The following is a 26,673-nucleotide window of genomic DNA, read 5'->3' on the forward strand; positions in this document are numbered from 1 at the left end:
AGCGGGGGGGGGGGGAAGGAAACACTGGAATGCCTGGGGTGCATTTTTCCCCCCAAATGAAAAGCAGGTGACTGTTCATTGAAAAAGCCATTTGGTTAGTGGGAAGCGGAGAGCGGAAGAAAAGGGAGGAAGGAAAGGTCGGAAAAAAAGAAAGCTCTCTTCGTTCTGGTATTTAGCTGTGAATTGTTGCCCGTTGCACTTGTTCTGTAGTAGGCTGTTTACAATTAAGGGATTCACAGACACTTCCGTCTTCAACTGCTGAATGTATTGTAACATGTCATTCAGGATAAATCTGTTAAAAGCCTTAGTTGGAACCAGGCTTATTCTTAGTTGAGTCATTTTTATCTGCTCTCCATTTGTCCGTAAGAGTTGGTAAGAAGTCACTGCACAACTGGATGACTTATCTGGGAATATGCGGAGCTTGGAGCTGGGTGTATTTTTCTATCTGAAGTAGAATAATAGTCATAACAAATTCAGGTTGAATGCAAGGTATCTGAAAGAGGGAATAATACAGATACAAACAATGTTTAGACTTGCGCAAATAATAGCTAATTAGTATCAGATGTGATGGAGTCAAAAGGGTAGACAGGAATATGGGGATCAGCAGAAAATAGTAGGCGTTTGTGTTTGTTGAAGGAACAAAGACTCTGGTGAATGCTTCTTTTGTTGTTTAAGTTTGTGTTTCTCACACTCAACTTTATCTTGCCATTTCTTGTCAGGGCTGGGATGAATAATTCATAATTCACATGCATTTCACTCATGGGTGGTGAGGTCAAACCTTTCTTTGTGTGGTTTTGAACCTGTGGTGTGTGTTTCTCTTGTGCTGGCGCTTTTTTCAGCCATATACAGTAGTATGCACATTTACACTGGAGCCAGAATGATTTACTGGAGTGACATTTTATCTTATGCTGAATGTACAATGTGAAACATATGCATGGCAATATTCATAGTAGAATTTAATAAGCACATGAAATGTCCACGAGTCTCTCTTTCGGATTTATGTTCAGCATTTCATTTTTGTTAGTTATTTAAATAAAACATAGGAAAAAAACAATGAAACACTGATACCTGAGTGAGTTGAGTAACGATTTGATTTTGACATCTGTTTTATGTGTCATGTGTCATAAACCCTTTGTCTCCCATCTGCCCTTCCTATCTGCTGGTGTGTTATCAACAAGATAGAGGTGGCATTAAACAAAATTGGCACTATATCAATTTTACACATGGAGTTCAGTTTACTAGGCAGGGGGATCTAATAAAAGACACTATTGAGTTGCATTATGGGAATTGTAGGATCCATTGTTTTAAGGACTTGACCCACACTATGGACTAGAAGTCAGGATATCTCAGCCTGTGCAGCTTAGATTTTGATCATTCTTTTTAAAAAATCTGTCTCCTGTGAGTCGACCAACTTTATGGAAGCGTGATACTAAATCAGTGGAAAAGCCCTTTATTACAAACTGCTAAAAGTGAAATTCTAGACTAAAATGAAAAACAAACGTAAAAATTATTTACTTTTTCTGAATATAACATATCAATCAGATTTGTTGTGATTTTGCAGGCTGGAGTATTTCAACACTAAATGACAAGCATCAGTAAGCTGCCAGCGTTTAGCCGTACTAGTTTCACTCCAAAAGTCTTTCTCCTACTGCATCCCCTTCTCTGCAAGCATTCTTGTCTACAGCCAGCTGTGTGTGTGTGTGTGTGTGTGTGTGTGTGTGTGTGTGTGTGTGTGTGTGTGTGTGTGTGTGTGTGTGTGTGTGTGTGTGTGTGTGTGTGTGTGTGTGTGTGCGTGCGCGCGCGTGTGTCAGTGTCAGTGGAGTGTTTTGACAAAGCCGCTCCTGTAACTGGATCATGCATCATCAAACGAAGCGCTCTGACTGCACACTGATCACAACAAGGATTTCATTGATTTCCTCTTAGATCAAAGTGACAACCTCTCTGCGTCTTTCCCATGCACCTTCAGTGCAAACCTGCAGAGAAACTATTTGGGTTCTTTATAGTCACATGTCAACACAGGGGGAGGGAGGGGGAGGAAGTGAGAGGGAGTGGGGGGGCGGGTTTGGGAAAAGGTGGATGAACAGGAGAAGTGGAGGATGAGTTGGATTTACAGCTGGAGTTGGGCAAAGCCTTGACTAGACGAGCGCAGGGCGTGGAGGGAAGAGATCAGGCAGAGGGAAGAAGAGAAGTGGAGACGGGTCAAAGGTCAGCTGGCCCTCGCTAGCTCCCGTTTAGCTGAGAAAGATGAAGAATAGCTGCCTTGTGAAGAGGGAACATGCCAAGTGGGAAGAGGGCTGTGTTGAGACGATCTTGGGAAGTCTTCTTGGGAAACATGACAACTCAAAATGACTTTTTACTTGCTTACACATTCACAGAGTCAGGGATATCCACACACACACACATACACACACACACAGTCACAGATGGAGACATGTGGTGGTCACCCCAGTGCGTTGTGAAAATGTCCATCCATGCATATGGTGTCCCATATGAGAGATGGCGGCGTGCTAACCCGCTGATTAACCCAGTTGACTGGAGAGGTCTCGTTCAGTCTTCTGGCTCCACCAGGACGAACAATAGCCTTTGATAGGTGGGGGCGATGATGCAGTGCTGTGCTGTGTGTATGTGTGTATGCTTTTTATTGACGTCATTCAGACTGCAGGACATCACTGTGACACAAACAGGGAGGCCAGACTGCTCGTGCTCGTCTGTTATTAGTGGCTTATCTGTCTGTCTGTCTGCCTGCCATTCTGTCTGTGTTGCTGCCTGTCTGTCTCTCTGTCGCTGTCTGATTCACACTACGGCTGCAACTGTCCCAGTTCTGACTTTGTTTTCCACATGTAACCTTTAAAAAAGATCTGGTGTTTTCTGATCAACAGAAACACCAAAAAATGTGCATATTTGTGAACTTTTGATCAGGATCACATTGGATCTGAGGACAGTAGTAATTACACCCAGTGGTGTGATGATCACTTTCTGAGACCCATTGTGGAGTATGCGTGTTTGCAAGTGTGCATGTGAAAACACATGAAAACACGATGCCACGTGTATATGAGGTAATGCGTGAAGTGCTGAACGCGAACGCCAGTGTAATCAGAGGTGAAATCAGTGTGTGTGTCTACGTAAGTCTCTGCATGATTCACACTTTCGGAGCAGCTGAGGTAATAGTTTTGAGTTCTAAACTTAAGGAGAAAAACAGCCTCTTGGTTACCTTATTCAGCTGGAATGTCTGTCGCAAAGTCTGGAAGGATTTATCTCCATACTATAACACTACCTAACACATGCTGAAGCTGCTCGGTGTGAACAGTTTGATTCTAAAACACTATATATTCATTATGAGATAAACACCGCTATTAGAAATTTGTGACTCAGCGTTGGATATTAGTCAGTGTGATATTAGGTCTTTTTCTCTGTCGGTCTGTGCCAGTCGCTCATCTTTCTTTTCCTGTCTGCTTGTCTGGCTGTTTTCCTGCCTGTCTTTTCTTTGGCAGAGTATCCTGACATCCAAGTCAAGTGTTCCCGTACACGTAAAGAAACTGGAATACACGTTACGCCTGATTTGCAGCTCTGCTTATTATTTAAATCCATCAGAGACCAGATTCACTTCCAGCTGAATGACACATTCAATTACAGTCACCAATACATAAATATGATCTCATTGTAGTTTTTAGTGTGTTAGATATTTAAACTTGTAAGCAGCTGTTCATTTCTTACTTCTTCTCAGTTCTGTGTATGCTCCTCAGTGCTGCCCCCTCTGGACAGTTTAAACATTAAAGCTGCAATTTCAATCAAAATCAGAAATGTTTACGTTAACAATGGATCAAATGACTACGTGTAATGAAAAGGTGCTTCACATAGTGACGATTTCAGCAGGTAAAAGAGCCTTTCCTCTTCTTTTGCCTCCTTATGTTAATTTTCACTACTCACTCACAACCTTGTTTATAGTTGCAGCAGGCAGAGGTTTTTATGCTCCACCTACTCAGCGCTGAACTGCTGACAGACAAAGTTAGTGACTGGCTCGTGAACATAGTGGAGCATTTAGCAAGAGCCAGATATTTACCTCAGGAGTTGGTGGAGAGGTAAAAGGAGAGTGAATATTGGACTTTCGCCATATCAACTTTACAAAGTGATAATATGTCAATGTTGTGTTTTCAGCTTGCTCTGCTGCCCCTGTGTTGCCAAAAAAATCAAGCAATGCATCTTTAAGTTGTGAGTGGGATTGCTGAGGCTAGCTAGACTGGACTTTTTGTCAAAAACATTGGTGTAAAATGTCAGGAGTAGAGGTCAGGGCTAAAGCTAAGGTAGGGTAATTGAACACCTCCCTTGAGGGTTCCTAGAATTCCTGTGAAATTAAAAATGACAGGGCTGATAATTAGGAGAAACTCTGCAGCCAGCAGTAGACGGGGCCCAACCCAAACACACACCAGTGTTTCAATACAAATCGTACACAACCAGCATTTTTAAAAATGAAAAGACTTAGTAAAAATAAATCAGTATTGGAGGGATAGAAGCCGGTTGGAGGATCTTTCTCCTCTTTCAACAGGAGTGTGGGATATGTGAGAGATGGCTGGGCATGTCTCTGTGTATGTGTGTTACGCACGAGAGTGTTTTGCCCGTGTGTGCTAATGAGTGTGAGGCAGGAGATTATGCGTGCGTCTCTAAGGGAACGAGAGTCTGTTCCCAGGAGCCGCAGTGCCTGAGCTGAAGGGGGTATGTGTATACCCTGACCCCAGCTTTCGGGGGTCCCGGTTGCCTGTCTGAAACCATTTCCTTCCTTTGTGGCCCATTTGAGAGCCCAAAGTGTGACGTGAATGTGAAGGACCGAGGCCATTTGCATGGTCCTGCAACACGTTGAAACAGAAAATAATCAGCGAGGACCACATCTCAGAATGTTCTGGCAGAGTTGAGTTTAACTTTTTAATTCTCTGTTCCCCACCCCCATACCTCTCCCTGTCACCCATATCGCCCCATGCGACTCCCCATATACTCCAGCCACCCCCCAAATAACAAACAAATGCTGAGTGGCGGGTGCATTGCTAATGATGGGAAACAATTAACGGCTCACAAAAGGGAGCGTCCTGCGATATTGCCCTGCGTGGTATTTACATAGTATTTTGAGGTTAAATGACTGGAGCCTGGATTTCTGGTGAGGGCAAGAGGACTAAAGCAGACAGGCCTGCTGAAGAGATGTTTCTTTTGTTTGGCTTTGTAAAGAACGATGTGTTGGACTACTAACCACTCCAGTGATATTGGGAATCAAACACACTGAGTTGAGGGAATTTCAATATGAGATTGCATTATACCCCTCGAACCTAGTTTCCCCCATTCTACCCCAAGAAATAACAGAATGAGAAATGTGTAAACGAGGCAAGTGGCATACCAGTGGGAGGCTGGACCCCCCCCCAGTGTCCGTCCTTCTGGATAAACCCTGGTGTGTGAATGGGTAGAGGCTGGGAGAGTGTGAGAAGGCTCAAGAGTGGTCAAAAAGGTCGCTGAATAGACTCCTAGATTGAGACATTCTGCCTGTTTAACACAGAAGTGTACAGTATATGTGTGTGTGTGTGTGTGAAAGAGGCGAGTGAAAGCTTAAGCATACGTTACATCGCTGGCTTCATCTATGTGTGTTAAAGTGATGGCTTTTTGTCATTCAGACATAGGTGTCCGTTGGAAGTGTTCCCCACAGCTTTATTCAGACATGGCCGAGCCGTTGTGGAAAGAGCCACAGTGCTCATTTAATATATGGCACCTGGTGCGCTAGAGGGAGCGGTGAAACCAGCGGTTGAAAAGTTATAATAAGGGAGTATTTTCTGTTCTCTCACAGGCATATTTTAAAACATATTTTGCCATTGAAGCCTTAATTATCAACTATTGGTATCCCAAAGGGCGTTTATTATCATTAATTAGATGTAGCATGGTGCTGCCTATTTTATGATTTTATGCACAAGCATAGAAACAAACATATCAGGACTCTTTTTAATTGCGATTTTCTCACCTGTTTGAAAAGCATTTTGCTGACTATTTATAATTTCATCCATGCATGCATCCATGAAAATATAGGAAGGGAGTGCTGGATTACTGCTGTGGTTGCAGTGGAGTGTGGGGTGTTGTCAGTTCTGATATGGGTTTTTTTTTCTCCTTGCAAAAAAATAAAATCATAGAAATCATCATAAAAAAATCACAGTGTTTTGTGGTTTATTAAACTGACTTTAATTTCTTTGTGCATAAGGGATGATAATTAGTGACTAATTCATGTCACTCTTTTTCAATAGGCATTCATCTGACGGTGTTAGAAGTGATGTGGAAAAGTGACTCGGTCGAGACTTATTCAAACATGAGACCAACATGAGCTGTAAACAAAAAAGGATTTGTCCTTGTCTCTGTGCAAGGTTGGATGTGACGATACATTTTTTGTTTTAAAACTCAAAACATTTTTCTGGGAAATTAACAGCGATTGAGTTGAAGTGAGGGAAGTGAGGGGAGAGGCTAAAATGCATCTGCAGTGGAAAAACATTGCTTATTGCTATGGCAACATTGGCTGATTAAAGTGTTACACCCCACGTTGCAGAAGTAATTTGATTTGGAATCTGGAAAATGTGTGTCTAAATCATTAGACAAAAAAGCACAAGTACAGAGAAGTGTGTCCACATTTATTTCTATAAGATATTACACATATGTGATACATACTATGATATATTTATATTATTTATTATATTTTACATTTATTTGAGTCTACCGCACCACATTAAAAACTACTAAAAAAAGACCAGAAACACACAGATTGTCAGTCATCTTTTTGGTTTTTCTTTACAAAATGAACATTGTTTCATAAGGCACATCTAATACAACAAGAGCAAACTGTTAGTTTCCCAAATATCCATGTGATAATTGCATCCAAAACAGATTACTTCATGCAGACCAAGACTTCCATTCCTGTGGACTTAATGACTGTTTTGGATGATGCAGTTAGAGAGAAGACACTTTGACAAAAGCGATTAAACAGGGTGTTCCTCGAACACCTGCCTGCGGCTGGGTCATATTCATTCTGCTGACAGTACTGGCTCCTTTTATGTTGACAGTTGACTCCTAAATGTTCTGGAAGTGAAACCGGAGGATTGTTCTTTGGTCAAAACACAGCTTGTGCCCCTTAAAACACAGACAAATACAGACAGATACACACACTCATCCACAATTACTACACACACTCAGCGTACCATTAAGCCCACTTATCACCCCTTTCCAATCCCCTGAAATCCATATCAAGATTCCCAACCCAGCAGGTGCCTTGGCATGGCGGCGCCTTGGATAACACCATGCGTGGATCCCAGGCAGAGACCTCCAACCCTCCCCAGAAAAGCCCCCTTGCCAACATGGCGCATATTGCACAGCCATTGTGATTATTTCAGCCTAACTAGATTAAGCTAATCACGTTATGTAGTGGTAAGGCGTAGCCGGGAGATGGAATGAAGGGTCGGCTGTCCTGCTGTTGCCATGTGGCTCTGAAATACAAACACTGAACTGTCACATAAGTTTGATAAACACCAGAGGTAATATCAGCCTGTCTGAGTTTTTAAACCGCCAAATGAGCTCATCAATTGTGGAAAACCACCAATTTTGAGAATCAGTAATGTATAATTATACATTATACGTCAAAGCACCATTCAATTGCAGAATTTCAATGCTTTTAAAAGATCTTAGAAAGGTTTCTGGAAACTAAAATATATTGACACACCTTGCTAAAAGTCCATTTATTGTAGCTGACTTTTCCTCTAGCGCCACCATGAGGGTGACATTTTTGCTTTTCTTGCTTTTAAGTGACATGTCTCACAACTCTTGGATGGGTTCAATTTTGTACGAGCATTGTCCCCAGCTGGTGAATCCTAATGATTTTGGTGATCATTTCACTTTTCCTCTTGTGTCATCATGTGGTCAATATGTATGTGTCCAAATACCTGCAAAACTAATGACATTCCCATCAGCCTCAGCTGTATTTTTGTGCAGTGCTAATTAGCAAATGTTAGCATGCAAACATGCTAAAATAAGATGGTGAACAACATTACATCTGCATGCTGCATCAGCATGTTGGCATTGTAATTGTGAACATGTTAGCATGCTGACGTTAGCACAGAGCCACTAGCATGGCTGTAGACTCTTAATCTGGTTTCCTAGCACCCTCACTGTGTCTGAAGACCATCACAGTTGGCTTGGAACGTCTTCTGTCCATTTCCTTTGGTCTTAAAACATAGTCTACACAGTCTCATAAGACAGATGAGGTAAGATAAAGGTGTTCTTCAAACAAATAAAATAACCCAAGGATATTTTTAAATTCTTTGTTTCAAGTCACACATTTCTTCTAGTTAGTTTGTCTATTTTCAAAGAAATTCATTGTGAAATTAATTTTTTTGCTGGAGCGCTATGCGTTGGCAGTCCCACTTTTTCAAGCAGTACTAATGTCTGTCTATAACATGGCTGTAGTTGCTAATATGACTCAAGCTCTAAAAATGCTCAGTCCTACACTTCCCATCATGCATCTCTATAGTGTCTACCTATCTGGTAAACACCAGTGTCTTTGAAACTCCATGCCCCTCTATAATACAGGCATTCTGTTGAACATTTGTAGTTTCCAAGCCCAAGCTGACATTGTGGTGCTCTCCATACACTATACAACTGTTTTCACAGGCCGAGTAGTACTCCCCATGGCCAGAAAACGTCCTTGTTTTAGATATACAGTACAGTATAATGAGATGTAGAGTAAAAAAAGTGATGTGTAATGAGACAGCTTCTTTCACATCTGGATCCATATGAAGGTGTCAGTATGAAGGCTATGGATGCTGCACTGCCTGGAAATAAGACATCATGGGAAACAGACAAGGGGCTTTCCTTTCCTTCTGCTAATAACAGGAGAGAGGACAGACAGTCAGTGAACTGAGGAGTGAGGAGAGTTCAACAGATACTCAGTCTGGTTTATCATTCAAGTGTTAGGTCTGTACTGTGAGTGCACACCCTAAGCCGCTTTTCCAACACGTTGCCTTTTAGGGTTGATGAGAAGAAAAAAAAGGGGGTCATTAGTGGTTATAAGGTTACTGCGGTTGGTAGTCTGGGGATTCTTTAAGAAAGGGAGCTGCTATATTTTCCTTGCCATGCTTTGAAATGCTATGGTCTGAAAATTCCTGCGAGAAGTCCCCCAATATGCCAACCACATGGCCACTCTGAGTCCTGTCCAGCATGCACACACATTTAATAGAAGCCTCAGGGCTGGACGCCATGCTAAACTGGCACTTCCTGCCTCAAAAACACATTCACTTTTCTCTTTCATCCCTGTATAGAACATATGTACATTAAGGACATTTAGGTACATTAAAGACAGACATTTTAGAACTGTTTATGCATTGGTAGGCTCTGTAATGTTGCCCCTGTCTCTTCTGGTGTTTGATTATGTATTGATTGAACTGTATATTCCTCACAGTCAAACTAAAGGCAAATATTTTCAAATGGCCAGTAAAATTTCTATTCTATTCTTTGTCTCACCAACACTGTCTGTGTTAATTGGTTAATTGCAGGTTACATTAACTTCCACTGTATCTGATGTAATATAACACTGTTGTGGCTAATTACTTTAACAACATAATAACTATAATATTAAAATGAGGGCTGAACCTCAAAGTAAAAATGGGGACCAGCTGAGCAAGTACACCTCAGAAATGATGTCACATTTCCCCATGGTTGGTCATTAGGGGGCAAATGGAAACACGATGCAGGTTTCTCGTAAAGACACCGCAGGAAACAGTCAAACTTCCAAAGCTTGATTTTTCTGTTTTCCCTGCTGCATTGCTGAATGCCAAGTTTACAAAGCAGACAGGAAAAGGAGTTGTGGGGGGGGGGGACAGCAGGCTGCAGACAGAGGGATTTTTAACTGGGGTGGGGAGCACTGTCAGATAGAGTTGCGTAACACACCTGCAAGGAGGGAAATGAGATGACAGGACGAAAGTTGGGAGGGGGAGGGAGGACGAGGGTGAAAGAGAGAGAGAAGGAAAACAACAGGAATTAGGCTGTGTTCTCATTTTGCTAGTTTTTGTTCTGCCAACCTAAGCCCCTACAACCTTACTTCCTGGGTGGTGTTTCTTTAAGCTTAGATAGCTGAAAGTAGCCATGCTCTGCTTGGAAAGCGCTGGACAAGGGGCCACTTCTGAGCGCATGGATGTATGTTTATAATGTATATAGTCAGGTGTTCGTTTAATATATTGCAAATGAACTAAGAATGTTCTTTTTGCGAAACCCCTGCGCAGTCCAAAACAACTCACACCACCTGGACTCATTGAAGTCCCATCAGGTCACGCCATTTTAGCGCTAACATTCCACCTCTTTTGTCTTTTGTTGCTGTTTTCTTAATTGCAGCCAGAGGAGTTGGAGGCTCTTCATTCCCATACGTTCCGGGTGAAGACTTTCAAGAAGGCCAAGCACTGCGGCGTTTGTAAACAGACCATCATCCAAGACGGACTCATCTGCCGAGGTCAGTCACCTGTCCTGAAATCTCTTGGACTTACTGTTTTTGTGGGGGGCCCCCGGACACCGCTTGAAAATCTTGTTTTTGCTGCCCTCTAGTTTTACAGTGACATCAGTGGTGGGTGTGGTTACAGGTGCAACAGGTTTGAAACTTTCAACCAGAGAGGGCAACAAAACACTGCTTTTCATCATGGTGTTAAGTCACTCTTCTAGATCCGAGTCTGTAAATCTGTTGTCGATTTAAAGATGACAACATGTCCCAGAAGCTCCCTGCAGCTTAGTGGTGTGGTCGGTCACAGCTGGTCAGCCTACAAGAATTTCATTACTGTGAGTGTCATAGGAGGCTTTTAGTGGCTGACTATGTTGAAGTTCTTGCACGGCAAAAAGTCTTTTTAACAGGTGTGTGGATCAAAAAGTCTTGACTGTGAGGAAACGTTGCCATGGTAATGAAAAAGGCAATGCAACCTCACAAAATATTGACTGCTTCAATGCAGAAGCCCACCTAATACCAATTTTACACTGGACAAAAAACCCACTAACACCTGGCTTTTGTCTTAAGTGTGAAAGGGTACAATCGGCATTCACTCCCCGGTCAAATGACTCTGCAGTAGTCACGGGTATTTATCGGCTCCGGCTCCGATCAGCAGTGACGTAAACATGACACCTGGGTGGACATTTTTTTCCGGCACGACTCTTTCATCTGTTTCTATCTGCGTTTATATGTCTATAAACGTCTCATCCATATGTTTATGTAGTATTAGCATGCTAGGCTAACAGTCCGTCAGCTGTGACTTTATATCCGCGCTGTGACGTCTTTCAGAGCACACGAACACCGTAAACACGCCTGTCACCTGCCCAGCACGGCGCTGTTAACCAGAAACGCCGGCGCTACACCTTATTTTTATACAGTCTGTGGGCTACACACAGCAACCACCGTAGCATTGTTACTGGCCTCCATGCTGCTTCCTACTGTTCACTAACCCTGTTTTCCGGCGTGTTCGTGACGTCGAACGCGACTCATCAGAAAAAAACAGAAAAGACAAACTCGTCAACTGGCAATGTGAAAGGAGTCGATTGGTTATTTAAAAAAACCCCTGCATATACGCGTTAATTTTGGTGTAAAAAGGGCATAAGTCACTTTTTTACGCTCTAATGATGTCTTTATTGTACAGTGTGACTCTTGAGTTGCCTCTGTGAGCTGGTAAGTAAAATGTGATTGCAGGGAGGCTGTAACACTTTGACATTAACCTTTTAGCTGTACAACTTTCAGTTGGCCATTGTTTTGTAGTTAGATGTAAGATCTTATCACTTCCCTTCCCTATTTTGTTTAGGGACTATTTTCAGGGCCCAATGTTCATATAAGGGCCCAACTCCCATCGCTGGGAAAGTTTACTCTGAGCCCTTGTTGCTTGGGGTCGGCTTTCGAAATGTAATCTGTTACGGATCATTGCTCAAAATCAAAACAAGCAACATCATTTGCATTCAGCAGACTGATAATCTAAACTCAGCTGTTTGATTACTTAAGTTTCCCCAACCTAGAGCTAAGGCCCACTGAGGGAGTCTGCAATAACTGCTCTGACCTGCTGGGACAATTAGGGCATTATCTGTTACATCATCCATCAGTGGTCTAACTGAGGGGTCATCTGAGGTTACCTGGGGTCGTCTCTGTGTCAGGGTTTAGTTAGTCAAGTGTCAGAAGAAGGCAAAAGAAGCCTCAGAGAGGCTAAGGGTTAACAGCTTCTCAATTTCCTTGATGGTGTTTACTGAAGAGGCAATGTGGTTGACTGATGATGATGAGTGATTTGCATTGTTAAAGAAGAGAGATAGAAGCACGTTTTTCTATATGAAAAATGTACATTTTAGAGTGTCTTTGTTGCTTTAATTAATGATACTGTATGAATATGTCATGGCTGGTTTCTTTCTGTCAACTTTCTGTTGTATTTTAAGCTAAAGTGACTTCAGTAGGGTCTCAGTATCAAGCATTATTTCATGCGTCTGTTGTTTTTTGTTTTTTCTTTTGGTTGGTGAAGTATAATGTGAAACAACAAACAATTGCATGTATTGGATTTCTCCAGAATCGCATCCCCCACCTTTAAATGTGGTCGCCATTTTCAGAACAATCTCCATGCAGTAAACCTATCCCATCTGGTGTTCCAAGTGGGTGAAAACAAAATCGAAGAATATATGACCCCGGTCTGCTCACCACATCATGTTGTAGTGGAAATGTCTGTTCTCAGACAGATAACGTCAAATGAATCCATGCGGAAATGGCTGGATGTTTGGTTTGGCACATCAGGGGGGAATATTCCGCTTACAGCTTCCCAAAGACCGGTACATGTTTGAAGGGCACAGCTTAGAAAAACAAGAGCATTCTGTGCACACCTCTTTTTGGACCCGAAAGGCGGTTTGACAGAATGACATTTTGTTCTTGTGCTGTACTGTGTGTACCCATGCTCATGCTAGGAAAGCGGTCAATTTGGCCAGTGGTGGCCACTGATCCGAGCAGTTGGGACTTATGTGCCTTGCTCAAGGGCACTTTAGAGATGGTAATGTGGGAGAGGCAAATATTGCTCTTTTATTTCCCCACCCAGATTTATCCTGCAGGTCTGGGGATCAAACCGACGGCCTCTCTGTCACAGTCTCTCCGCCCTAACCTTTAGACCCTTTAATGCCCAATACAGTATGTAGCCAAACACCGACTGAGTTAAGCTCTTACCAAGAGTTTTCCTTTATGTGGCTACATGCCAATCTTAAGAAACTACAGGATAATATCTTATTGACAGACAATGTATTGTTACCGTCTCTAGGAATATACACTGTGCTTTACATAAATTTGGTCCTGGGAATACGTCTTAAGTGCAATGTTAACATGCTGAAGCAGATGGCTGCATGTTGGACTGAGATCACTGAGTGCATCACTTAGTACAAAGCTTGTGGTTTGAATCCCTGATTTTCTGGGAAAAGTCAGTTGTGTAAAATATCTGACTGCCACTGTTGCCTCCTCCTTTATCTTCTGCTGAAAGAAAGGCTTATAAAATCAGTGCAGTTCACCACCTGCATTTACTCTGCATTTTGCTCTGATCTGGGTCCAGATGTTGTCGTTGTACAGTGACGTGTACGTCATTAAATCTTGACATTGGCGTCTTTGTTTCACATGCTCAGTGTGCGACAGACAGTATTTTGCAAAAGCATATTTGTATCTGATGTGACCTCTGAAGTGACTTCATCATTATACAGAGAGTACCTGTCCTTCAGCCTTTTCTCACAGATTAAATAGTGCGAACCAGACTGTGTTGCAAGCAGTATTTATACCCACACACTTAATGAAAGCAGTCTGTTAAATTCATGGAAAATAAACCCTCCCATACTTACTAAACAGGAACATTTGAAAGAAAATAATCACTGCATTATTAAAGTAATGCGCAATTTACTAAAGTTACCATTTCTTCCCAAAAAAGGATTTGTTTTGGATTTTGGAATGAAAATGTTGTTTATATTTTGGTAATGTTTCCACGAATTGCACGGGCTGTTGCCATCACTCTGTTCTGGATAAATACTGTTCAGTTGTGTGTGTGCATTCACTTAAATGTTCTCATAAAATGACACAAGACAGCACCTGGGACCAGAATTGGTAAGAACTGATATGTAGGGGAAATAAACCATCACGACAAGGCAGATTTAAGTCTATTCTGATTTAATTGACCTCAGTTGGATTCACTCTCCCTAGTCATATCTGGGCTTGGTCGTGTGTACGAGCAAATTGTGTGTGTGTGTGTGTGTGTGGTTGAGGCAGATTTATGAGGACAACACAAAGTGAACAGTAGACTTCTACAGCTGACATCAACCACTCTGTTCCTCTCTTTCTGTGGTGGAAAGTAGCAGCACTGTAGTATTTTAGAGGTGAGAAACTTAAAGAGGCACTCCACCCATTTTACACAGTAAAGCGTTGTATTGATTTTCTCATCTAACTCTGTCGAGGTAGTTGTTTAGGCATCTGACGGCTGTAGCAGCTAGGAGAATAAGGTTTTACATAAAAAACGCTGAACCCAGAAGCTTATATATGAAGCACTGAAATACTACGAACATTCAACATTAAAATAGAGATCGATGCATCAATAATTTAAGGATCCAGCCGCTCCCTCGGTCATACAGTACTTCCCTTCTGCTGCTCTTGTTTACTAACATTCTCCAGTCACATGGTCTCGTGATGACACAAGCACTTGGACTTCCTGTCCCTTCAGCGGTTGCCAGGATACAAGGTGTTAGTTGCTTTGACAATAGCATGTTGACGCAGGCTAGGACAGCAGTTTTCCAGTAAGAAAAAAAAAAAAAGGCTCTCTGCAGTAGGGTATTTTTGGAGAAGTGGCCCTGAGGGCAGGAACTGGCTTTCATATTCATTCACTGTAGTGCAGTTCAGGTTAAAGTGTGAGAGCAGAGTGCTGCTGTGCCCTTAAAAGGTCAAGTACAACTGAGAATATGGTCACAGATGATTTAGTACTTGACATAGTTTATGAGGACACATTACTTGTTTGTTTATAATTGATTTGGGTTTTACCCCCAAACTGAAGGAAATCACAAAAATTCTGAATCAGTTTTGTAAAGGCATCATATAAAGTCATGCTAGCGCTTAGGAAAAAAAATCAAACCACCTTCAAACAAATCTACAAAGATTGTTTAGAACTACTTTTCTGCGAAGGGTTCAGCTTTTGTGGAGGCGACCGCACCGCCGTCCCCTCGAGAGCCACTGTAAACACAGATCTTCAAAGACCGGCTGGAGACACACCACAGCAGCAGGTGTGTGTGTGTGTGTGTGTGTGTGTGAGAGAGAGAGAGGGAGAGTGAAGGTTATCATAGCTCAGTTCTTGACTGCTGAGCTCATACAGCTGGTATGCAGCAAATCCCAATGAGGGTTAAATCACAAACACGCATGCAGAATTGGCTGCATGTAGCGCTTTAGCAGCGCGCAGCGATGTTAGACACATTCTGACGTTGTGAAAACACTGTGTTACTACAGTATATAAAAGTAGCGTGACTACTTGTCAGGCAGCAGGTAACACACCTGCCTCAGTCTGCGTGGTCACCAAGTTCAAGTTCACACACACACACACACACACACACACACACACACACACACATATACAGAGAGTATATAGTACATAGACCCATAGCAGTTAAGTTAATCACTATAACTGTTTTGTCTTCCTTGGAGCCACTCCTTGCTTTGGCAGAAGTCATTAGTCTAATAAGTGGAGCAGATGGATGAGGATGACCGTTGGTTTTCAGTGGATGATGGATAATGACAGTCTCCCAGTCTAATATCATTATCCTAATCTACTAAACTGACCAGACAATGACTTTCCGTGAGCCCTGTGAGACCGAGGCTCAGTGTGCGCTGTCAGACTGAGTGGAAGATACTTGTGCTGATTTTGAGAATTTGGAATTCAGCTTCTTCCTCCTGCATGCACGGGAACTTTCCCACTCATCTGCGTGCATGTCAGTTTCCCTGTCTGATAAACTGTTACATCTGTGTCACACATGTTCTCACAAAACTGTACAAGCTGCTCATTATCCTTTGAAATTACAACATAATGTGACTCAATTGTGATTTACGGTGAAAGTTGCACAGTCCCCACATTGGCAGCTCCAGAGCAGTTAATGCAGTTAGGGAGCCACCTGCTGGGTGAGTTGTAACATTGCAACTGAACTGTAGTTATTGAATATGAACTGAAAGCAAAGTAGAGAAATGAGACATGATATTATGGTTTATGTGATTGGCATGCATCAAATCAAGAAAATGCATATTTATGTAAACATTTTTCAGCTCACACAGACAAAACGCCCCAAAACATTTGATATTTGTAATGATTCAATATCAACAGCATTCAGAATAATAGTAATATTTAGATGTATAGCTAATTACCTCTGCTCTCTGACCTCTGGTTGTTTTCAAATTCAGAATTTTATTTAAGAATACAAATACTCACCCCATCGCCGACAATATTTTCAAATACAGAATTTTTCTATGCTGTGCATGCATGTATATTCTTAAGGTTCAAAGTTTATTCTTGACCTTGGAAAAAGCAGTAGAGAAGGTCTATTTAGTAGCTGTTCTGGAGCTTTTGATCATATCACATGATTTCCATCAGCAGATGAAGATTGCAACATGTACTATTATTAATCATATAATTATTAATCATCTACAAGCATATTGAAATATCTACACTTCCATGACAACTCCCTCTGCTGATGAAGATCATGTGATATGATTGAAGGCTCCAGAAGAGCAACTAAATGGCTCTTGTCGTGAGATTGTTTTTTATCAAAGTCAATTCTTGTCTATGTCATATGAGACAAGGCAATGATCAGGCAATTAGCCTTAATAATAAGTAAGCACCGCAGCTGGTTTCATCAAACTTCTCTGTAATGCTTTTTATACTGACCAGATCAGTATGGATGTATATTTCAAACACTGAATTGATTTAAAAACATATTTGTTATATTATATATATATATAAATATATATATTTATTTATTTATTTATTTATTTATTTGTGTGTTGCTGTGCTACATAACTGTGTTTTGAACCTGAACTAATAATCCAAGCTGCAGCTCATCTCTCTCGTCTCCCACCTGTAGCGCCTGTTACAGCCACCAGGAGGCAGCCGAGTCCGTTGTTTCGAATCGAATACCTTTAATCCATCTGCACAGCTACATCTGCTGCTGACTCCCAGTGTAATCTCCAAAATGTTTCAGCACAAACCCCAAACCTGAACTTGTGCACATTGTGTTATCCACATTTGTTGGGCTTCTTGTTATATTTACATGTTAATTTGCTGTGTTTTTGGTAGCTGCAGCTTGAATCACGGGAAACAGCTGTTTCAACCAAACAAAGTCAGACTAATACTCACAGGCACAAAAAATAGACAATAAAGTAAACAAACAGAAGTCATGTTTTGTCAGGTCTAAGCAAACAAATGACAGAGTACACAGAATGATCCATGGGAACTCTCGCTCAGGATTTATTCTGCTGTCCTGCAATGTTTTCGGGAATCTCCCATGTTAGGAAAGCCTTAGCAGCTGGATGAAGGTGGGGCTTTACCCACAGAAACCCAACACTGGCAGGGATTTATCTGGGGAAAATGTGTGGGCTGAATGATGACACCCCTGTATTAGTCAAATGATGGATAGTGATGACTGAGGGTCAGTAATGACTAACATTAATTCTGCACAGAAACTGCAGCAAGTGCACAGAAAGACGCAGCAGGGCATTAGAGAGAGTGTGTAGGCACATGAAACATAATACTCAGCTGTTTTAGAAGAGAGGTTTAGTCATGTAAGGTCATCAGGTGTTTACAGTCAGCTTTCTGGAACAGCTCTAATATGGCTGCCTGTTTCAGAGGATATACTGAATGACCTGAAAGCTGGTGTGGCATTATGAATACTGTACCGTCAACCCACAAGATATCCATCCACCCACTTCTGCTGTTATTCTGTAGCGTTAATATTCCAGCCAGGAGAACAGTTTTGGCCACCTGCCACAGTAGTTCATATATTAATATATTATTTCACTTTTATCAGACAAATACTAAACTGACTAGTGGCTGATAGGTGAGCTTGTTTTGAATGCAGTACATGGGGAGGGTCAGTTATGATAGTAAATGAAGAGACTTTGGGTTTTGGACAGTTGGTTGGACAAAAGAAGCAATTTGGGACGTCACTTTGGGCTCTGGGAAACTGTGATGAGCATTTTTAACAATTTTTTTGACATTTCATAGATTAAACGATTAATTGATTTAATGAATAACGAAAATGCTCGTTAGCTGCAGTCCTCGTCGGCGGGACGGTGCATTAACCACGTACTCAGAATGTCATCAGTTTAGATCCTGATTTCAACAGTTTTTTTACGCTTTGTGCCTCACCCCCACTTGTCACCCTTTGAATTGTATTGATTTGCATCAAAGCTCGCATCCCTTCTTCTCTGAGTTCTAAATCTGAACACATAGAAGCCACATACTGCTGGAATCAACACAACGTACTCTTTCCAGTGATAGTGGTATCTCCAATTTCTATAGCAGATTATCGAAATCAGTTTAATAAATCTTGAAATATATTCATCCCATGAAAAAAGTAAAACAACATGAGTGACAAAATCCATGAATATTAGCTTTTTATCAGTTATTTTATTATTATTATTTTTTTTTTTACAGTACTAAGGCTTAGAATGTCCCATCAACATGGTTCATATACTGTATCTCTGAAACACTGATGCTCTCCTCATACAGTTATGTCCTGTGTTTTGAAAATCTGTGGACAAAAATTCAAATAATTTCAAATTGCGTAAATGTCACAAACATTTACACTATAGTACCACTAACATGCAAAATTATTTCTGAGTAGCCCAACTTAACTAACAATATTATAAGTTGTAGTAGCCAAATAACAATATTTGGTGTGCCTAGCTAAGACATGCCGTGGCAATGCCATAAGCCTGTAAATATAGGAAGTGAAAAAGAGCAATTGAAATGATTCAAAATGACCAACTTAAAAGCTTTGAGATTTTTCAGGAAGCTATAAAAGCTACATAGAAACACTCTAATTCAAACACACACACTGGCTTGTGTGTTGTGAACAATTTGGTTGTGAGGTTTACAACCTGTAAATGGATTTAAATTGTAATATTGTCATTAAATGCAAGAATTAAATATAAAGTAAACCCAAGTCTGTCAGCTTTTGGCAAGTAGCATCAAACTGATGTAAGTTATGTAAGGGTGAGGATGCTATGTTAATATAATAATAACTGATTTTGGCTTTTGCTGGTAATTGTTTTACCTTATCGTGAGCACCATCTGGAGCGTTCCCACTTCATCACATTTGGCAGGAGAACATTTTTTGAAGTCATTAGACAGAGAGCTAGTATGTGTCTGTACACAAGAGTGACGTACCGTGTATGTTAGCACTCTGTATGTACACGTGTTGGTGCTCACGTGTTTGTGATTGTGCATGAGCAAAAGGAGAAGGAGAGGGATGGAGAGAGTGAGAGTGAGGGGGGAGGAAGAGGAAATTCTCCAGCCCTGCCCTCTGATTGTGTTCAGTGTTGTGAGGTGGTCCGGCCCAGCCCTATGGGAGTATACACTCATTCCAAGGGACCAGGGGAAGGAAACATCGTCCAGCCTCAGTCACACCCCCCCCACCTCTATCATTTCCCCCTCCTCCCTCCCTACGATGTTGTATAGCATACCACAGACCCAGAGTCAGATAGCAACTAGTGTTCTCTTCTCCTCATCATCTCCTCATTTTGACCAACTCCCATCCCTGCTGTCCTCTCAATTTTTAAATGACTGATGTGAGCAGTTGTTGCACTTCCACTCTATTATTCATCCTTTCCATAGGTGTCTTTTCTCCAAAATCTTCAATTCTCTTCTTTCTGGCATTTCCTTCTCTCTCCTCATCTTTCATCCCGCCTCATCACTGCTCTGCGCCCCCCTCCCCTCCTTCATCCTCTCCTCCACCAGAAACATTTCTGCTCTGTTTATTCTCCAAAGCTCCAACTTCCTAACAAGGTAAAGCCTAACCCGACTTCTCTGAGCTCAGCGCATTCACACCCAATATGGAAGTCCTGCTTCTCCCGTGTGGCCCAGGAGTGTTGTTTACTGGGGACTCACGTTCAGGGAACGGCACTGGACATCGTCCTGATGGACATGCACATGGCTTTTATGCTTATCAAGCAAACAGCCCACTATGTTTGAATGTCACATCTATGAGAGCATTCCATGTGACTTGTGTCACATCTAGTATGTCAAAAATACTTTGTGCAGGCCTCAGTGTACTTTCACTCTTAACTGTACAAAAACAATCACAAATGTGGTGGAAAATACTCCCGCACTTGGGACAAACCCATCAGGACGTCACATGCAAGTCAACGACAGTTTTCTATAAACCTTTTAACTCCAGTTTTACAGTTTTATCTCAGGTGAAAGTGATGCCAAAACGATTAGTCTGTTGACAATTTTGATAATTAATAATTGTTAAAGCATTTATCAAGCAGAAATGGCAAATATCAGCTTACCAGTTACTCTAATTTAAGATTTTGCTGGTTTCTCAGTTATATATCATTGTCCAAAACCCAATTTGAAGACGTTACCATGAGGTCTTTTCACTTTGTGACATTTTATAGACTAATTAATTAATCAGCTATTCGATTAATCCCAAAAATAATGAACAAAATGTATATAAATAATAGTTGCAGCCTTAATGGAAAGGTTATACGCTCGTCTGTGGGTTGAGAAAATGCTTTGGCGTCTTCAGATAAATAATCAGAACTGTGAAATGCTCATTCACAATATGTTGTTCCAAACTGAGTATAATGTAATGTGTTTCATTATTTTTGTCAAAGTCTAGACTCAGTCTGTGCCCTGTGATAGACTATGTGGGTCATGTCGTATAGAAGAACTCCATTCGGTTTGACTCTGGGAACTCAAGTACTTTTGGAAGATTGGAAATGTGTATCCGGGTAGGATTTCATGGTGCCACCCACATTTGAAGGCCTTTAATTAAAAAGTCAAACTTACTTTCAAATGCTACCCCCCAAGTGCAAATATAGTCCGGCTTGTGCTTTAAATAGAAACTAACTGCACCAGGAAGTAATTACCCTTTTAGCTTCTCACTTTTCCTGGTTTCAGTATGTATACACTCCTTACAGTATATACCAGTTTAGTGAAATAGAAGTTAATTCAGATTTTTCATCCTATGTAACAGTGAACATCATTTTGCTGTACGCCTGATATAAGTTATGGTATCAATAAATGAAGAGTTTTACTAGTGACATGTCAATCACGTAAAACACGGCTGCCGATTGAATACAAGTCTCCTCAAAATGAATGAACGACGCTGGTGTCCCTGTGGAAAAAAGAGCAGAAAAAGAAATGTCTGCTGGATAAGATTCAAGGCCTTGTAGCTTTTAGTTGACCCCTAGCTGCTCTGAACACTTAACCTTTGACCCTGAACCAGGCTAAGGGCTATTAAAGGTTTATAAGAAGCTATACATTTGCAAAGAAGTTTATTAAAAAGATTAGTTAGCAGTAGTCTATAGATAAGTGTTGATAATGATTTAGTTAACCTAATAAACTCATGAGGCCGGTCAGTCTGATGTCTGGGAGCCTTGGAAAGATCTTATCTCAACTCTTGCCTTCAATATACAATAAGGTTAACATATTCATCTCTTAAAACATTTTGTGTTTATGGATTTGTCATGTTAGCACTGTTGATAGCTGGTGCACCTCAAAGCTAGTATGTTTCTGAGTTCTGGTCCAGGTTGTGCACTCCTTTTATTGAATCATGTTGCTCCAAGCTGTCAGTCAAAGTAATCCAAATAAAAATCTCTTTTAAATTCTAAAATATTCCTTCAGATATCGGCCTAATGAAAGCATCGAGGGAACATTATTTGCATGAATTTGACCGCTGGGCCATTTGTGTTTATTCGTCCCAAACAGCCAATGAATCGACTGTCCAGACGTTAGCTGTAAGCTAGCTAGCAACGGACACACCGACCGCGCGCTGCCCTGGGCGAATTTGTGTCGTCATCTTTCCGTTGACTTTGTAAGTAATCGCGCTGCCTCTGTCTGAACACGCGTAATGTAAAGCTGAATGTTCACTGGATTACACACTAGAACACGTGGATTTAAGAACAAAGTGTTTAAGGACTTGGAGAAATATGTTGCGTGATTGGGGACATACATCAGAGAGAACAAAGTGTTAGTTTAAAAAGCATACTATTATCTTAGGCAAGAAAGATTACAGGGAGTATAGGGTCAGAAAACACACGACTGATGACAACACAGTATAACAGACATGACCTCCGCTCTCACACAAAGTGAGGACTGGCCACCTTCCAAATTCATATCAATGACTTTAAATCACAATAGATTACACTTCCTTTGAAAAATGTAGCTGAGACAGGAAGAATAACTCATTACATAAGGTGTAGCGTGTTCCAGTAAAAGCATACAGTCTTCTTTATTTGGAAAGCTTACGCCTCGGCACACTGAGCTGTGTTTTGATTCTCTGTCCTTCGAGGGGATCTGACAATTTATGAGCCGCTGGTCCAGGTGCTCTCCCCTATTGACCCTTATTTGTAGACCCAATGGGAGTCCAGAGAGAGGGCTCGGGGGTAGAAGGGAAGCTGCAAAAAATTATTGAAATTCAATAGTAGAACAATGTCTTTAATCTTGTGTGATTGCGTGCTAGATTTTTATGAATTCCTTTCGAATCTGACTTCCACATAACATGGCCATTACTTTTTTGGACTATAACTACTTGTATGTGAAAGGGGTCAGTTGTAGTGACGAACCCACAGACAATTATTACTTGACTCTGCAGTTCCCCTCAGTTCCACAGAGCTTTATAGCGTCTTTCAGCTCATTGTTTTGGTTTTATGGAACAACTTTACTGTTTTGGTTCGCTGTTACCTCTCAGTGTCCCATCAGTGTCGTTTCCAGCCAAAGCCAGCAGCTGTTTTGAGCAAAACACCTCTGATAAACCCACAGCCCAGCACCGAACGGCAGACAGACAACGCTAGCAAGTGGTGGTGAACGTAGCGGAGCATTTAGCAGCTAAAGAGCCAGATATTTTTCTCAGAAGTTAGTGGAGTCCAAAACAAAGCTAAAAGGTGAGCGACTATTTGCCACTCGGCCAGTTGACTCCAGATACATGCTAATGTTGCTCTGTATTTGATGGATGTGTAAATAGGAAACTGTTAGCTGTAACTGTTCACCATAGCAACTTATGAGGTGATGATATGCAGCATCAGTGTTGTATTTACAGCTTGTTTCCACTGCCAAGTGGCCAAAAAAATCAGTTATCAAAGGTTTAAATCCTGCAAGGTGCACCTGACCCCACTAGGCTGGTCCAGAGTGAACTGTCCGATAGTTTGTGGTGATTTGGTACAGATTTGGTACAGATATTTAAGGTCCCCAGAGCAAACCTAATGACTTATCCCCCTGACTTTCCATCTAGCGCCACCAGCTGGCCAGAATTTTCAAATTTTCATTCAAATATCTCCACATATACCAGCAGCTTGGCACAAAATTTGGTTTAGACATTAATGGTTCCTAGAGTATGTGTCCTAATGACTTTGGTGATCCCCTAACTTTTCACCAGTTTCACCGGTAAATGTCAACAACTGTTGATGAATTGCCATGACATTTGGTTTGAATTTTGGTTGAAAATTTGGACATTAATATTTCCCACACTGTGAATTGTAATAACTTTGATCCCCTGATTTGTCATCTAGCAACATCATCAGGTCAAAATCTAACTTTGTCCAGAATTTTGGTTTATGACCCAATACCTGCAAAACTGAAGACATTCCCGTCAGCCTCAGCTGTAGTTTAGTGCTATTTAGCAAATGTTGGCATGCTAACAAGCATCGTATATGTCCATAAGAGAGGAAGATGAAATATCTTGAATTATTCACTGCATTGAAAGTTGTTTAGTCTGGAAAACATTTGAGTTTTTTCTAGATTGTCTTGATAAGAATCTCTCTGGAACATCTGTGCAGCTGTCTGTAAAGCTCTGTTCTGGTCATTCATCAGAGCAGTTTCAGAAGAAAGACCCACACATTATCATTGATTTTACTGTTTTATGTTGTGTGTTTGAGGCAAAGGTTACTCTACTGAATCTTAAAGTTAACTCAACAAAACGACACGGGCGTCAGATATTTTTTAAATATATCGGAATAATGAATTAAGAAGTTGATAGGGAGCCAGTGTCCAAACAGCACAAAGCTAACATTGGGCAGCATTAGCCTGCTAACAGCAAATGATATTTGACTTTGACCACAGAACAAACACTCTGCGGAATTTGAATGAACCTCTTGCTTTTTCATACCTCCTTGACAACTACTCAATGTCATGATTCATACTGGACCACAGTATTTGGATTTCTCCACAATGTTTGGGAGATTTTTATGAACTGTGAAGTTAATTTCATTTTCTCTTTCTCTGTTTTCTGTAGTGTGCCGAATAGCTTGCCACAAGAAATGTGAAGTCAAGGTAAGAGTTAAACCATTTTGTTAAAAAAAAAAAAAAATCAGGTTTGAAAGGTATTTGCAGATGTTCTTTTTTTTCTTCCTTTTTATGCATCAGATGTGTGTTGCTTTCCACATGGAAAAGAACACGAGAAAGGCTCCTACACAATCTTAACTTGCTCTTTAAAATCCATGTGAGCTTATCGGGAGGAAATATTATGTTTTAGGTGGAGTCAGCTACGCTTCTGTACAGTATGTGTGTGTGTGAGAGTGTATGTACATGCCGATGTTGGTGTAGGTGGAGTTAGGGGAGTTTATGTTCTGCAAAAAATCTTAAGAATGTCTAAACAAGTGCTCTTTGTACCAGAATGTGTTTATATTGGATAAACTCTTGCGTCTTGGAGATCGCCCTGCGTCTAAAAATAAAAGACCTCTGGATGGAGCCGTCGCTTGATGTATCTTGTTTTGGAAAGGCGAAGAGCACGTAGAAGAAAAAGGGAGGGAAAACAGATGAAGCTGAAGCTCCTGCAGGGTTGTTAGAGAGGGAAGGTTGTGTGTTTTGTGTGCCATGAGAGGTTTACTGGAAGATTTGCACACATAAGCACCTGAACACACACACACACACAGACACACACACTTATATATATATATATAGCGAGTACATATGCACACCTATGTATACACACACCCTTCATCTGGTATCCATTACTGAAATGGGTGCTACTTGCCAGCTTTGCCCAATCCCTCTTTTACTCACAGGAAATGCCAGGGGTGCAGGGCAGACAGGCCATGCTAAGTACGAGGTGGGGGCCATGCAGGACAGGCCTCTAGTGGAAAGTTATCAAACAAAATGGTCAAAATGAGAAGCCCAACCCATGCCACCTTTCTCATTTTGTATTGCAATATTGCAACCACTGAAAATGCCAGTAGATTTGAAAGGTTTAATGAATGGGTTCACCAAAATGACAAAACAAAACCCCCAAACAACAAATTTTTCCACTTACCTGTAGTGGTATCTAGGCATGCAAAGTTTAAATTTAATTTTCCCAGGTGTTGAGACATTTGTCTCTGGGACTTTTGCCTCCACCCCAAAAATGGAGGATGAAATATGAATTCAAAAGTGACGTCTCTTTCCAGAAATGTCCCCATTACTCCGAATCAGTTTTCACACGGACTGTTTCTTAGAAGGCAGAAAAGTAGAGGCCGAGAAAACTGTTCACAGGGAGCTCTGTGGATTATTCGGGGTAACTGAAAAGATACGTCACTGCTGAATTCTTAAAATCAAAATTTTCAGTATTGTAAAAATATTAAAAATGTTTCTGTCTGACACAGTGGGCCGCATGCAAGAACCATTCGTACAAACAGATTTGTACGAGTTGCCACGTACGAGTGATTTAAGAATTTGTGGCGTTCAACAATTTCATCGTGCTTAGAATTTTCTCTTAGGTTCGAGTGAATACGAGTCATGTATCGATAATCTACCTGCCTTCACAGGAGCAGAGAAAACATTCACTCATTTGACCTGAAATCATGATACCTTATACTAAATGCATTTAGAGTTTGAATACAATTTATATAAGTTAGTACCCTATTTGGTTACTTCTGTGCGAATGTGTTCACTAAATGCAGAAGTGGTGGCTAATTTATTTATGCCTGAGGTCCCTAATATAACTGCTGTGAGAATAGGGCTTAGTCATGATAAATACACGGACGAAACATAGGGTGCAATATTTCCTTTTTCCTCGTACTTGATAACATTTGAATTTCAGGAAGTCACAGGTCAAATGTGTGGGAGGAGACGTTAAAGGAGCCCAGAACATACTCCCAGTGTCTATATATACAAAACTGAAACTTCCCATCTCCAAAAATCACAGCAGCATTTCCTTTTCTAAACATTTCAGCTAAAAATGCCATAGCTTTGACAGGAAGCAATTTGCTAACAAGCCTGAGATGAAAAACAAGGGAGTGACCATGACGGGGTCAAGCTTGATCACTATCGACACTCTGTCAGGCCTGCATTTTTATGAATTATTTATTTAAAAAAACAGATAAAGCTCTTTTCTATGTACTGTCAGTCATATATGATATTACATGTTAGGAATCTAAACTCCTGATAATAACTCTTAGCTGGGACAGTTATCCCAAGTACA

General features: G+C 41.1%; 1 protein-coding gene across 28 annotated transcripts in view; it reads left to right on the forward strand.

Moving 5' to 3' along the window:
- tns1b (tensin 1b) overlaps positions 1-26,673 on the forward strand; it is a 164,869-nt gene that overhangs the window by 40,804 nt on the left and 97,392 nt on the right. For 25 of the 28 annotated variants that reach the window (XR_006380254.1, XM_044217965.1, XM_044217968.1 and 22 more), the window contains exons 2-3: positions 10,393-10,507; positions 24,511-24,548. Coding sequence is in view for 24 of the 28 variants with exons in the window: in XM_044217965.1 (XP_044073900.1) it covers positions 10,393-10,507; positions 24,511-24,548 (153 nt within the window). In the remaining 4 variants the exon portion in view is untranslated. Of the gene's footprint in view, positions 1-10,392; positions 10,508-24,510; positions 24,549-26,673 lie in introns of those variants that run through there. The other 3 variants (XM_044217989.1, XM_044217990.1, XM_044217991.1) reach the window with 2 other exon arrangements.

The sequence above is a fragment of the Siniperca chuatsi genome, linkage group LG12, assembly GCF_020085105.1.
Source record: "Siniperca chuatsi isolate FFG_IHB_CAS linkage group LG12, ASM2008510v1, whole genome shotgun sequence".
Lineage (NCBI taxonomy): Eukaryota > Metazoa > Chordata > Actinopteri > Centrarchiformes > Sinipercidae > Siniperca > Siniperca chuatsi.